The sequence below is a fragment of the Ovis canadensis genome, chromosome 21 (assembly GCF_042477335.2).
Source record: "Ovis canadensis isolate MfBH-ARS-UI-01 breed Bighorn chromosome 21, ARS-UI_OviCan_v2, whole genome shotgun sequence".
In the NCBI taxonomy this organism is placed as follows: Eukaryota; Metazoa; Chordata; class Mammalia; order Artiodactyla; family Bovidae; genus Ovis; species Ovis canadensis.
In genome coordinates, this window is record NC_091265.1 from 59,833,252 (window position 1) to 59,847,510 (window position 14,259).

Below are 14,259 nucleotides of genomic sequence, written 5' to 3' on the forward strand. Positions count from 1 at the left end.
TGGCCTATACAGTCCATGGAATTCTCCAGGCCAGAATACTGGAGTGGGTAGCCTTTCCCTTCTCCAGGGAATCTTCCCAACCCAGGGATCGAACCCAGTTGTCCGGCCTTGCAGGTGGATTCTTGACCAGCTGAAACACAAAGTAAGCCCAATGATGCCAAACAACATGCGTTAATTCCTTAAGGAGTTTAACAGGAGCATTCTGAGCCCCTGCTGAAATAAAAACATCTGGCTTTTTAAAATATCTTTGGTCATTTCCTGCCTGATCTTTGTTTGTCTTTCCACCCTCCTTTCCAAGAGGAGTGAGTTGTTTTCTCTCTAATCACACCGCGCTTAACCCTCGCCTCACCCCAGCACTGTTCTCCAGGCCAGCTGGCAGCCCTTGCCATAGGCCAGTGGAAGCAACTTGGGCTTGGGACCACATGGCCAGCCAGAGGGGGGCCTGCCACTCTCTCTGGTTCTAACGAGGAGCACAGAGGAAGGGAGGAAACAGAAACTCTGTGCCCTGCAGTGCAAAGGCAAGCTTGCGGGTGGAATTACAGCCCCCAAAGGATCTAATTCGGAGAAGGCCGTGGCACCCCACTCCAGTACTCTTGCCTGGAAAATCCCATTGACGGAGAAGCCTGGAAGGCTGCAGTCCATGGGGTTGCTGAGGGTCGGACACGACTGAGCGACTTCACTTTCACTTTTCACTTTCATGCATTGGAGAAGGAAATGGCAACTCACTCCAGTATTCTTGCCTGGAGAATCCCAGGGATGGGGGAGCTTGGTGGGCTGCCGTCTCTGGGGTTGCAAAGAGTTGGACACGACTGAAGTGACTTAGCAGCAGCAGCAGCAAGGATCTAATTAAAACAAAGTTGCAGGACTTCCCTGGTGGCACAGTGGATAAGCATCTGCTTGACAGTGCAGAGGACGTGAGTTTGATCCCTGGTCTGGGAAGATTTCACGTGCCACTGAGCAACTAAGCGAGTGTGCAACAACTATTGAGCCTGTGCTCTAGAGCCTGCAAGCAACAGTGGCTTAGCCCAGGAGTCACAACGACTGAAGCCTGCATGCCCTGGGGCCTGTGAGCCACAACCAATGAGCTCTGTGCCACAACTACTGAAGTGCCTTGAGCCCGTGCTCTGCAACAAGAGAAGCCACTGCAATGAGAAGCCTGGGCACCGCATCTGGAGAGTAGCCCCCGCGCTCCACCACTAGAGAAAGGCTGCTTGCAGCAAGGAAGATACAGCGCAGCCAAAAAACAAAACATAAACAGAAGCGATATTGTAACAAATTCAACAGACTTTTTAAAAATGGTCTACATCAAAAAATCTTGAGAAAAAGTCAAAAACTAATTTTGGAAATTCTATCATTATTATTTTAATTTTTTTTTGAAGCTGTGTGATTCTGTTTTATTTTTTATTTTTTGGCTGCACCACACAGCATGCGGGGTCTTAGTCCCCCAACTAGGGATCAAACCTGCGCCTCCTGCATTGGAAGTGCCGAAACTAAACCATTGGATCACCAAGGAAGTCCCAAAAAAAGCATTTTGGTGAGGTGGTGAGAAATGACAAACTGCAGAGGACCACTCTGACCTCCTTGCCCCGTTTCTAAGAACCACCTCCTTTTCTCACATGCATGCTGTTTTCTCCCTCTGAACCAGCCACCGACTCCCCTGAGAAGGTCCAATGACTGCTCCCCAACACTGCAGTGTCTGGCCTGAAATCCCTGACATTGCAGTCATCCTGGAGATCTGGGACTGGTCACTTGTGCTCGAGGATAGACCAGTTAGAAGGGATCTCAGAGGAAACTGGGGCACAGAAAGGTCACCAGCTGCCTCAGACAGACCCTGTTTTTCCACACCAGGAACATGGGTTGCCTGAATCTGTGTGAGAGTGGAGGCCACTGGAACTGAGTTCAGGTTACCAGAATGACAACTTCCTCAGCTTGAAAAGGTGGGGCGTTTCTTCCCTTAGAAACATCCAGAGCACCGTTTCTTAAACTTTAGCCTGGAAAGATCTGTATAGCCAAAGCTATGGCTTTTCCTCTAATCATGTATGGACGTGAGAGCTGGACAATAGAAAAAGGCTGAGTGTCAAAGAATTGATCCTTTTGAACTGTGGTGTTGGAGAAGACTTGAGAGATCAAACCAGTCAATCCCAAAGGGAAGAAACCCTGGATATCCATTGGAAGGACTGATGCTGAAGCTGAAGCTCCAGTACTTTGACTACCTGATACAAAGAGCTAACTTGTTGGAAAAGACCTTGATGCTGGGAAAGATTGAAAGGGGCGACAGAGGATGAGACTATTAAATGGCATCACCAATTCAATGCACATGAGTTTGAGCAAACTCCAGGAGATGATGAAGGACTGGGAAGCCTGGCATGCTGCAGTTCACGGGACACGACTGAGAGTCGGACACAACTGAGCAGCTGAACAACAAAAGATCACAGTGAGAGTTTTGTGCAGCACTGATTCCTAGGCCCCAGCCTCAGAGATTCTGATTCCGTCAGTTCAGGGTGGGGCCTGGGATTCTGCCTTTCTAACGCCCTCTAGGAAGTCCTCTTGCTGCTGCTTCATGGACCACGCTGGGATTACCCCTGACCTTACCCACTGTGTTAGTTCAGGTGAAGGCTAAAGAGATGTCAGAATGCAGCAGCCCAGGGCGGCCCGGTCAGCAGTGCTCACTGAGTCCCCGGGTTCCAGGAGCCTCCTCTATCCTCAGCAGTGGCCCTTATTTCCAGCCATCAGTGAGGAAACTCCTCTGAAGCAAGCAATGGGCAATTTGCACACATTTCTTCTGCTTACATGTCGCTAGCAAGAAGCCAAGCAGCAGTCCCCACAGAGGGGAACAGAGCCTCACTCAGCGGCCGCGTGCACAGCGGCCATGCTGTGAGAAGGGAAGAATGCTTAGGATACCGTCTGTCGCCTGTAACACACGATCCCATAAACAAGGGATCCGAAGAGCACGCGGGGAGGTCGAGTCCGCGTGAATCTGAGCTTAGGTGTCTCGTGAGGGACTGTCACAAGCCCCAGGCAGAGCAGGGTAGCAGAGCAACTGAGCTCTGGAGGCGGAGGCACAGACGCGTGCAGGTGAGCTGTGTAAAGCAGCAGCCGTGTGGCCTGGGACGGGTGACATGCTGTCTCTGAGCCAAGGCCACCTCCTGTATAAACCGTGGTGATAACACTGAGATTGTCTTTATACAGGGGCCCCAGTAAATGGCAGGAATCCCAGGCGTTCAGGGCACCATGCGCGGGTGGAAGGCGGCCCTGGTTGATCTCAGACTAGATTAGGATGTCTGCTCACTTTATTTGCCAATTAAGTGAACCCTTTCAGCTAGTTTTTAATTCCCCTTTAGCAATAGAGACGGTGAAGAAAACAAATGCCCTTGATGGGAGTGGGCAAGGCAGACACTGCTCCGCTGGAGACCCCAGGAGGGGCCAGGCGAGGGGATCTCTCAGTGGAAGCCGGTAAGAGGGTGACAGGGTGGGCAGGGATGTGGCGGCGGGGGTGAGGATGGAGGCTGGGAGTACACTTCATTTCACAAACATTTATCAGGCTCCTTCAAGCATGGGGCTCCGTGCTGGGAAATGACCGGAAATATGACCCTTGACCTCAAGGAGCACCCAGTCTAATTGGGAAGCCGAGAAGCAAACCCGCAACCATGATTAAGTACAGGCCAAGTCTGTGATCAAGGCATGGCGATGAGCGGAAAGGTCTGGAAACCCCAAAATCAGTTCCGGGCAGGGAGAGGCAAGCCAAGGAAGGACTCCAGGAGACAGGTCCAGGTTGGAGCTGGCTCAGCCCCGGGATGGGGGAGTCAGCCTTCATGCACTGCCCACTGCTGGCTGAGAGGAAAGGAACCTTCTAGGTGGGAAGCGATGAGAGAGTACGGCTTGCTTATTCAGGGACCTCAAGCAGGACTGGGCTGCTGAGAACAGGAGAGGAAAGCTGGGGGGCAGAGGGGAGGAGGGGGCCTTTTCCCGAAGGTGACAGAGTCACTGAAGGATTCTGGACTAGAGGAGGCATTAAGGCTACCCTCAAGTCCTGCACGGAGAGGTTTGAAGGGAAGTGAGGTGGGGGAGCAATGAGGATCTCCTCACTGGAATCCAGGGAGGGTGGTTAGCACCAGGCAGCTCTTAAAGGGGCGAAGTCACAGGACGGGGTTGGGGGGGGGGGCTGGAATGTCACCAGCACCACTGGCTCTGGGTTTACTTCTCAGATTCAGGAAGCAAAGAATCGGCACATGCTGCCGAGAGGCCCAGGCCAGCCTTGGACTTTGAGGGGGGCGGCACGCCAGGGACCCCAGGCTTCCTGACCAGGGACCCCACACTGTCTCTCCAGCCCCGTCTGGTCTGAGCACTGGAGGGGACTTGATAAAAGGGGGTTCACCCTCTGCATCAGACTCACGAGCCGGTGCTGTCAGCCTGGCCTCCAGTCTGGGCAGGTGGGCAGTGGTCCCACTGGGGAGCTGCCGGAGTCGCCTGGCCGGCTCACCCCCAGGAGAGGAGGAGGTGTTCGTAGCTGAGGAAGGTGACAGCGTTGACGGGAAAGGCACGGGCACTGTTGATGGTGAGCCCTCGGAAGAAGACCCCCAGTCCTTCCTGCCGGGCGCTGCTCACCATGCAGTCCAGCAGCCCCCCGTAGGCCCTCTGCTTCAGCCCCGCCATCTGCATCCGGGACTTGATCACATCCAAGGGGGTGGCGGCAACCCAGGAGGTGATGCCGGCAAAGCCCCCTGCCACCAGCACTGTGCCCGAGCCTGGGGGACAGGAGTGGGGAGGCATTCAGCCGAGGAACGAAACAGCCCCCCATCCACAGTCCCCCTCCCCGTCCTCCCCTTTCCTTCCTCCTCTCTGTCCCTCACCCTCTGACGCCACTTCACTTACTGGGGGTCTGGCCATCCAGCGTGAATTGGCGACACAGCCATTCATAGGTGACGAAATAGATTCCCAGAGTAGGGGTGTCCCTCAGGGTCAGGGCCCAGGCTCCCCGGAACAGCCCCCGGGGCCCCTCGGCCTGGAAGATGGAGGCGGCACAGTGCACGGGCCCCCGGTACTGGGGTGGGGGGCTCCCTGGCTTCGCCCTGGGCTCCGTCTGGTTTTGTAGCCGGACTTTGATGAGATCAAAAGGAGCCAAGCAGTAGGCCTGTAGGGAAGGAAGCACGAAGGGCCTGGGCGGACCTTGGGACAGGAACAATCCCTCCGAGTTGTCTTGATGGGAGGAAGGCAGCGAGCAGACAGGGCAGCATCTTTTCTGCAGGACCTCGCAGGCTCCGTGGCTGCTCTCAGCCTCTCTCACGCGCAGTGGGGAAGGGGCCAGAGCCCCCTCCCTTACCATCAGACCCCTGACAGCAAGGAGCCCTGCCCCTCCCCTCGGCCAGACTTGCTGACACACCCACGGTGCTAAAGAAAGAGTTCCCCAGCGGGCCAGTGCTTAGGACTTGGTGATTTCATTGCCATGGCTGGGGCCCAGAAAAACAAAAGAGAATTCCGTCTGTGCCCACGAAACAGCAGGGGATGGACACCTCCCCACGGATAAAGAGGTCATCTCGATAGCATTGGGGACTCGACCTCATAGACTCCTCCGGCCTCACCCCCTGCCAGACGCCTCTCAGAGGCCCCTGGGTGGGGAAATTCACCTCACAAAGCCCTAGACTCTAGAGTCCCAAGAAGGTGGGTGACAGGGTGGGATCTGAGGGTCCTCGAATATGATGGCTGAGGCGGACGAGACAGATCTGGGGTAACATTGGTGCTGGGGGCTCGGAGGGAAGGGAGGGCCCAAGATGTGAGTCAGGGGTGCAACTAGGGCAAGTTCAGGTGAGGACTGAGGTCCCAGCCGAGATTAGCACAGCATTTCTGGACTTGGGTGTTTTTTGTTTTCCTTTGTGGAAGGCAGCCAAGCTCACAGCCCTGGAGATGGCTGACGGCGGCGGAGCCTGCAGGCTGGCTCTGGTGGTGATCTTTCGAGGGTGGCAGTTGGCTTACTTCCTCCCCCGCAGGAACGGCTGTGGGCTGGGGTCCCTCCCTGTGAGGTGGTGCTGTGATGTCGCCCTCTCAGCAGAGCCCAAGGGCAGTACTGAGCTGAGGGCTGCTCTGGGAGGTGGGTCCCTGGGGGTGAAGACACAGCTGGGCCAAAGGCAGGGTGGCGGGGAGGGGTGGGCTCGGGTCCCTGCCCTCTCCACCCTGTGTCCACAGGGGCCGTGGGGACGTCATACACTTTACCAGCCTTAGCCGAGTCAAACACAACCTTTGTACACAAGAGGTTGTCATTCCCTGCTTTATGCTAACTAGAGTGTTCCTTCCCATCTCCATGCAAAATATACATTTTCTGCTCCAGGGTGGAAATCAGAGCCTTGGGCTTGCTGGTAAACAGGGCTCCACCTGGTCCCTGGACCCTGTCCCCATCAGCGACTGGACAGTCCCCAGTTCCACCATCTGTTCTGCTTTCTGAGGAACCAGAGAGGAGGGGAATGGAGAAGCTGGGCCTGGTTGAGCCTAAATCAGGCCATCTGGCCTGGGGGCTCACTCTCTTCCTTGTTTTCGTGGATGCAAGTCTCGGGGTTTGGGAAATATTCAGGCATGAACCCCGCACTAGGGGCAGAAGCAAAGCCAGGGCTTTTTGGGTCTCATGAATTATTAATTCACTCAGTGAGCCCCTGACTCTGTTCTTTGTCCTTGCTCTCTCCCCTGAAGTGGACAGAGCATCAGGGCAGGTGTCAAGTAGAGGGTGACCTGGGGTACTAGCTGGGGGCGGGGGGTGAAGCCAGGTATGAACCTTGGGCTCTGCGCTCAGGCCCCCCCTTAGCTGAGGTTCCCCCTGCTGCCCTCTCCCCTCTACCCCACCCCTCAAAACCCAGTACTCGAGCACCGAGAACAAAGACCAGAATCAAATGGTTAGTCACTTAATAATTAACACTCTGGACCTCTCCCAGTGAGATCTGTGGATGGGCCAAGGGTGAGGGTCAGAGATGGCAACAGACACCCCCCGAGGTGGGCACCAACGGCTGTCCTCTTGGCACTGTCCCCCCCTCACCCCAGCTCTCTCGCCCCTTTGCCCCTTCTGTTCTCCATGACTCTCCCCTCCAGACCTGCAGCCTAGAAGGCCACTGCTCTGCCAGGCCAGGTCCCAGGAGCAGGCCTTTCCCCACCACTCCTCACGTTCCCTTTGAGAAGGCCAGGGGTCTGCGGCTGTGGGTCACTAGAGGCGGGTTGGAGGGAAAGGAGTGAACTGATCATCACTATGCAAGTGTGGGTGTGTGTGTGTGTGTGCCTGTGCACCCCCTCACCTGCAGGAACCCCCCGGTGCAGCCGGCTATGAAGACGTGTGTGTAGCTGGGCGGCTGGGCCCGCCGCTCCTGGTGGGAGGTGGCCGTCAGCACCAGCAGGGCGTTGCTGTAGACCCCGAACAGGACGGAGTTGACCACGGCTATGCTGGCGATGGGGAAACTCATCCCCTTGAAGAAGCCCAGGAGCTGCAGAGACACGGTGCGAGCTGGCTTGGGGCTGTGGGAGCCTCCCCTGACCCTCTCCAGGCCTGGCATGGCCTCCTCTGGCTGGAAACCACTCCCGAGTCCGGCCACAGGCAAGTGGAGGCCAGCTAAGGCCGGGGATGGCCTCAGCTCCACTTTGGGGGGCATAGAGCTACTGCTCAGCCCACCCCCAGTGGCCCCAGACTTGGATCTTCTTTCTCTCTTCCTGAGGGGGCAGAGCCCTGCTGGGGGAGAAGGAAGCTGGCCCTGACCGCCCGGAGGCCTCTCGCCCCCAAACCCCCCAACCCAGGTCACCCACCGACTCATGGCGGTAAGTCTTGACCATACAGTCGACGATGCCCCGGTACGTGGTCTGGGTCTGCAGCCGCACCTGGACAGGGAGGACAGAGCAGGCGGGAAGGCCAGGCGTCCAGCCGGCTCACCCCTCGGGCCCTTTGGGCGGGACCCCAGTAGGGCGGGAGAGGCGGAGAGAGCCTCTGCGAGCCAGGCCCTGCTCTCTCCCTGATGTCTGCTTCAGGCAACATCTTTCCTTTCTTGGGCGCCTCCCCTAGACTCACCTTCACAGTGTCAAAGGGGTGTCCCAGGACCAAGCCCAGAGCTCCTGTGGGGATGATAAGGTGCTAGGAGTAAGGCCCCTCAAGCTGGGCTGAGGAAGCCAGGGTGTGCCAGGGGGGAGTGGAAGTTGCCCCCTGGCACCTTCCTCCGTGCCAGGCACTGGGCAGGGAAGGTGTGGGGAGCAGAGAGAGCGAGCGAGCCTGGCCCTGCCTGGAGGATGCACATGTGGCGGGGAGGAGCCAACCCCAGACACACAGAGTCATCGCCCATCCGAACTTGACCCCCGAGCATCCTGCTGACTTGTCTAACTGGGGGATTCCAGGGCTCCAGCCTCCCTTCAGCTCACAACTGCAGTCGAGTGCAGGGCCTTGGTCCAGGCCCCGTCCTCCCAGCGCTCTGCCCTGGCAGTGCAGAGTCGGGGGCTCTGAGAGGACGCCTGCTGGCACCAGGGGGATCCAGCCCCCTCAGCATCTCGCCACCTCCTGGTCCTGCCCTACTTAGCAAAAGCTGGTCATGCAGCTTCAGGGAGGTCACAACACCGGAAGGCGAGTTCTGACGTTTCTTTCTCCCAAAGGGGAATGTCACTCAGATGCTGGGCCGGGGCTACAGCTCAGCTGGCCTCAGGGCTCACAGCCCATTGCCAGGTAGGACAGAGGTCCAGAGCGGAATGCAGGACAGTGGGTGATGTCAAAGGTGAACTGTCCTCTGAGCCCTGGAGATGAAGCTGGTGGCACAGGTGAGTCTGGGAGAGCGCTCACCATGGCCTCACCTCTGACAGGTGTCCAGGTTGGGGGGGTGCAGCCTGGGGCTTGGCAGTAGCCTCCACCCACTGCACCGTCCTCTCCTCGCCCCCTTGGGCAACTCCCAGGAGGCCCAGGGACAGCTGGTTCTGGGCTCTCACAGGCCACCAGGACTTTGGCTGCAGCTCCTCTCAGGTCACCCACCTTCCCCAGGAAGAGTGACCTGCAATTGGCATTGATATGACAGAGGGGAGAAAAGTGTCTCACCGGAGATCCAGCCGGCCACAAACTCCTCCGCGGGCATGTCTGGCAGGGGCGGTACAGGTGGCTCCAGCAGAGGAGACGCTGGTGAAAGTGTAATTCCACCCTCCCCGGACCCTGGACTGATAATCTGCTACTAATGTTTAACCCTGGGTGAGGGCCAGGTGCCAAGACCTCAGGGGACCAGGATGGTGAGCCAACCAGCTCTAGAGATGTGCAGGGTGTGAGATCTCACGGGGCAGGGAGGATGGCCCACCGTGGCCCGAGCCCCCTGACAGCCAGCGAGGGCCTCATAGTGTGACCAGGCCCGGCAGCTGGGCTTGGGCCCTGGGGCGGTCCTTCCGGGGCCACCTCAGTGGACAAGGATCTAAGGAGCCAACCCCCCTTGGCCCAACTCCTGCTCATCCCCCGGCCCTGCATAGCAAGCTGCTCACCCCAGCTGGGGTAGGTGGGGCCTGGCCACCAGGAGCCAGGCCCAGCCGAGAGGAGTGACTCACCAGGGCCGGAAGCCGCCTTCTCCGAGGGTTGTTTACCACTGACTCCCCAGCATGTGTCAGAAGCAGCCTCCCTAGCCCTCTCTTCCTGGAGCCTCTTTCCCAGGGGAGAGCTGGGGACTTGGTGTTCAAAGGATGGTGTGTCTCTCTGCCTGGGGTGACCAGGCTATGATGCCCACTTCTCTGTGGACAACAACCCAAGCCAACGGGCCAGGGACCGGAATCCCGGTCTTCCTCTCTGCTTCCTTAAACCTTCTTCCCCTGCTGCCAGCTCGCTAAACGAATGGTTACTCCAGTCACCCTCTTGCTCTGTTATGAGCTGTGCCATGCTAACTCACTTTAGTCGTGTCCAACTCTTTGTGACCCCATAGACTGTAACCCGCCAGGCTTCTCAGTTCATAGGGTTTTCCAGACACGAATATTGGAGTGGGTTGCAGTTTCCTCCTCCAGGGGATCTTCCCGACCCGGAGACTGAACCAGTATCTCTTAGTTCTCCTGCCTTGGCAGGCAGGTTCTTTACCACTAGGGCCACCTGGGAAGCCCCAAAACACACATGCTTTGTTTTGAAAATGCTATTTTGTATCGTTTAAAAATGTGTTGCCACTTGGCCTTACACCTGGCAACTAACACAGCATTATAAATCAACTATGTTATTGTTGCTCTGTCCCTAAGACCTGTCCCATTCTTTGCGACCCCATGGACTGCAGCACACCAGGCTTCCCTGCCCTTCACTACCTCCTGGAGTTTGCTCAAACTCATGTTCATTGAGTCCGTGAAGCCATCCAGCCATCTCATTCTGTGCCACCCCTTTCTCCTCCTGCCCTCAATCTTACTGAGCATCAAGGTCTTTTCCAATAAATAAACTATACTTTGACTTAAAAAATTGTGTTGCCTCTTTTTATAAATCAGATGATTGCTCATAGGTTATGTTTTCTATAAGTGTCTGGTACTTTGGTTTTTCCTACTCTGTTATCTCTCTCTCCCCGACAAGGGGAGACATGTATCTGGAGTGAAAGAAGCACAGGGTCTGGCATCTTCTAACTGAGTTCCAGTCTCAGCTGCCCCAGTCAACAGGGCGATCCGGCCAGGCACGTGCTTTTTGAGGATCTCTTGTCCCATGTCATTTGGGAGGCTTGGGAGGTCATCAAAGGGGCTTTCCAGGTGTTGGTGTTGTAGACAAAAATAATCAGCGACAATCTATAATAAGAATTGAGAAGTTTTATTTGAGCAAAACTGAGGACTATACCCCAGAAGACAGCCTCAGGTAACTCTGAGGAACAATTCCGGAGAAGCATGGTTTTCAGCACAGTTTTCATGTCTGATCAGAAAAAGATTCGTCTAGTCTTTGGTTTGGTTTTCCAGTAGTCATGTACGGATGTGAGAGTTGGACCATAAAGAAGTCTGGGTGCTGAAGAATTGATGCTTTTGAACTGTGCTGTTGGAGAAGGCTCTTGAGAGTCCTTTGGACAGCAGGGAGATCAAACCAGTCAATCCTAGAGGAAATCAACCCTCAATATTCATTGGAAGGACTGATGCTGAAGCTGAAACTCCAATACTTTGGTCACCTGATGCAAAGAACTGACTCATTGGAAAAGACCCTGATGCTGGGAAAGATTAAGGGCAAGAGGAAAAGGGGGTGACAGAGGATGAGATGGTTGGCTGGCATCACTGACTGAATGGACATGAATTTGAGCGAACTCCGGGAGACAGTGAGTGACAGAGAAGCCTGGCTTCTGCTCTGCTGGACTGCTCTGCTGCACTTTATGAGGTCGCAAAGAGTCAGACAAGACTTAGCGACTGAACAACGACAAGGACAAAGAACATCAAACGAATCAGTGATATATTCCTTCAAAGTTTCAGAAAAACAAATCAGCATGAACACAGTAAGCCAATATGGCCTTGGTGCCTGGGAAGGGTGTCTTATCATTGAAGGAGCACCTGTGTTGGTGTCCCAAGAAGACGGGCATTTCATCTTTATTTTTAAGATGGACGTTCTTTTTTTTTTTTTTTTTCCGGCTGGCCAGCATGTGGGATTTTAGTTCCCTGACCAGGGATTGAAACCGCTCCCCCTGCAGTAGAAGTCCCGAGTCTTAACTGCTAGACTGCCAGGGACGTCCCTTAACACGGACGTTCTTTACTTCTGGTCAATAATTGAAGCAGATCTGCAGTGTATGTTTGATAGGCCACAAACAGGCTGCTCTAGTTAGCATCAAATTCAAGTTAACTCATGTATAAGCCGGAGTGACTCCCCCACACCTCAGTAAGTGAACATTCCTTTTGTCAGTGTCCCTGTTCAGGACCACATCATCCAGGATCATGTTTCTGATTGTCTGTTAATCTCACATGTATTCCTATGAGGTAAGCCCGGAAGACAGCAGCGGTGGGGATGTGGAGGCATGGATGGGGCAGACCCATGGATGCAGGCAAGGTGCTGACCGCAAGTTTGACTGCAAACCCGGAGGAAGACGGCATTAGGAGAGCGTGGGGGCACTCCGATGGAACACGTGCTTCACATGGACAAACATGAAATATTCTGTCAGATTTGTATTCTCAGGAATGTTGGGCAGTTGGGGCCTTGGGGTGGAGGTTGAGGAGAAAGGGGTCTTCTCTCAAGGGCACGGAGACCCCGGGCTCAGGTGTCACTGCCCAGAGAAAGCTGTGATGGCCCCAAAGGCAGCCCCAACCCCTGGAATTGCCTGGACACCTCCCTTTCTCTCTACCTCACCACTGTTTCATGAGGAAACGCATTCACAGTACCTCCAAAACAGACCGTGAATCCAATCCCTTGCCGGCTCCCCCGCTGCTTCTGCTCTGGCCCCAAACCACCACCACCACCACTTGGATACCCGCCTGCAGCTGGCCTCCCTGCCCCCGCACCACCCCTTCCACTTCCCCTTCCAGCCTGTCCTCCACCAGCACCCTGATGACGCAACTGAAATCGAAGTAGACCATTCTCTCCCCTGCTCCACACCCTGCAATGGGCCCATCCTGCTCAGAGTCAAAACCGAAGCCTTGGGGACTTCCCTGGTGGCCCAGCGGCTAGGAATCCACCTACCAGTGCAGGGGGCCTGGGTTCGATCCCTGGTCAGGAAACCAGATACCACGCCACAACTAAGACCCGTACAGCCAAATAAATAAATCTTTAAAAACAAAACGAAGCCTTCCAGGGACTTCCCTGATGGTCCAGTGGTTAAGGCTCTGTGTTTCCACTGCAGGAGCCACTAAGATTCCCCCCATATGCCTTGCATTGCAGCAAAAAAGGAAAAAGCCAAAGCCTCCCTAGGCTCTAGAGCACCTCCAGCCACGCTGGCTTCCATCTCCTCCCAACAGCCTCCCTCCTCCAGTTGGCCTCCTCTCGCTGGGCTCAGACATCGCCTACACAGTGAGCCCGCTCTGACTGGCTCGGTGAATGTTGTCGTCTGCCCCACCTGCCCAGCGTTCCCGGTGCCCCTTCCCTAGCCCAACCTTCTCTTTCACTCATCGCCTTCTGACACACTAAGCAATTAACTTGTCTGTCTGGACAGGTATCTCTGGCTGTTTTGTTCCTTCATGTTATCTTAAAGCCTTAGAACTATGCGTGGTACAGAGTATGCAATGAATGAGATATGAATGAGCGGATAAGTCAGGGAAGAGCATTAGAAGGGCCTGGGTCTCCAGTTCTCTCTCCCTATTTCCAAAGGGCCCCAAAGAATGTACAGTTCCCAAACACCCCCTACCTGCCCCTCCTGATCTCCTCCAGCTCTTAGTTTCCCATCTGCCTGAGGATCAGTCCTCATGGTGCTTCTCTCCCGCAACTGCCAAAGCAGAACGCATCCCCCACCACCACTTTCTCGTGGGTGGACAGGTTCTATGGAGCAGAACCTGCGACCTCCTCCCCCTGGAACGATCCTAGGCTCCTTGGGCTGCCCCCAAAGACCTTCCGGAGCCCTGGTCCCTCATGGACGGCTAAGTTGTAATCCTAGTTTTGCAACTTGTTATCTTCTGAGTGATGCCGGGCAATCCCTCTGTGGGCTTTTACTGCTTGCAAAAGTCAGGGACCAGCCCAGCAGATAGCTGAATCCAAGGCCTCTTGGCTGTAAAGGCCATCAGGCTGCCTGTCTCTTCTGAATGGGCCCCACTCTGTCCTCTAAGCCTACCACATGTCCCCAGCTAAAGGGAGACCCACAGCCACTCCCCAGAGCCTTACAGAAGGGCAGCCCCAAGCCTGGCTAGCTCTTCTCCAATTCTCCAGCAAGGTCCACCAGGTTAACCCTCAGCCTGGCAAAGCAGAGCTCAGGTCTTGACATTCTCTAGCTCACAACTTCCAAAATGGCTTCACTGCCTGCCAACACCCCTCTCCGTGCCCCCCCCATACTTCTACTCCTGGTGTTCATGCCATCCCTGACCCCCACTGGGTGCCACCCCACCTTCCCACCTGCTGTGCTGTTTGCTCAGGCCTTCCCTGGTGTCCTAACCATGCTCCTGCAGCTCTTACTACCTGGAATGCTTTTAGGAATCTCTTCCAGCTCCCCTCCTCACTGGACCTGGGTTGTCTCTTCACCATCACCACACATACTGCCAGACATCAGCTTTGTTATTGAAACTTCTGATCCTGTTTTCTCACGAAATGGAAATCTGATGCTCACCTCTTAATGTCTTAGAAAGATTACAGCACTTAGAAAAGGATCTGGCACGTTTTCTATGCTCCACAAATAGCAGCTACCATTATTCTTATCATCACTCACAGGGTCCCAG

At 55.3% G+C, this 14,259-nt stretch overlaps 1 protein-coding gene across 3 annotated transcripts; it reads right to left on the minus strand.

The window, feature by feature from the left end:
• Positions 1 to 3,272: 3,272 nt before the first annotated feature.
• Positions 3,273 to 9,142, minus strand: SLC25A45 (solute carrier family 25 member 45). Of its 3 annotated transcripts, XM_069564773.1 has the most exons (7): positions 9,038 to 9,137; positions 8,033 to 8,076; positions 7,774 to 7,845; positions 7,272 to 7,457; positions 4,873 to 5,131; positions 4,606 to 4,745; positions 3,273 to 4,507 (listed from the first exon to the last, which is right to left on the minus strand). In XM_069564773.1, exons 1-7 carry the CDS (start codon positions 9,072 to 9,074, stop codon positions 4,406 to 4,408), a joined length of 840 nt encoding a protein of 279 aa, XP_069420874.1. In that variant the 5' UTR covers positions 9,075 to 9,137; the 3' UTR covers positions 3,273 to 4,405. The 3 variants fall into 3 exon arrangements, with proteins under 3 accessions (XP_069420874.1, XP_069420873.1, XP_069420875.1); XM_069564772.1 differs by having other exon boundaries at positions 3,273 to 4,745; positions 9,038 to 9,142; XM_069564774.1 differs by having other exon boundaries at positions 3,273 to 4,745; positions 4,873 to 5,002.
• Between the last annotated feature and the right edge of the window lie 5,117 nt (positions 9,143 to 14,259).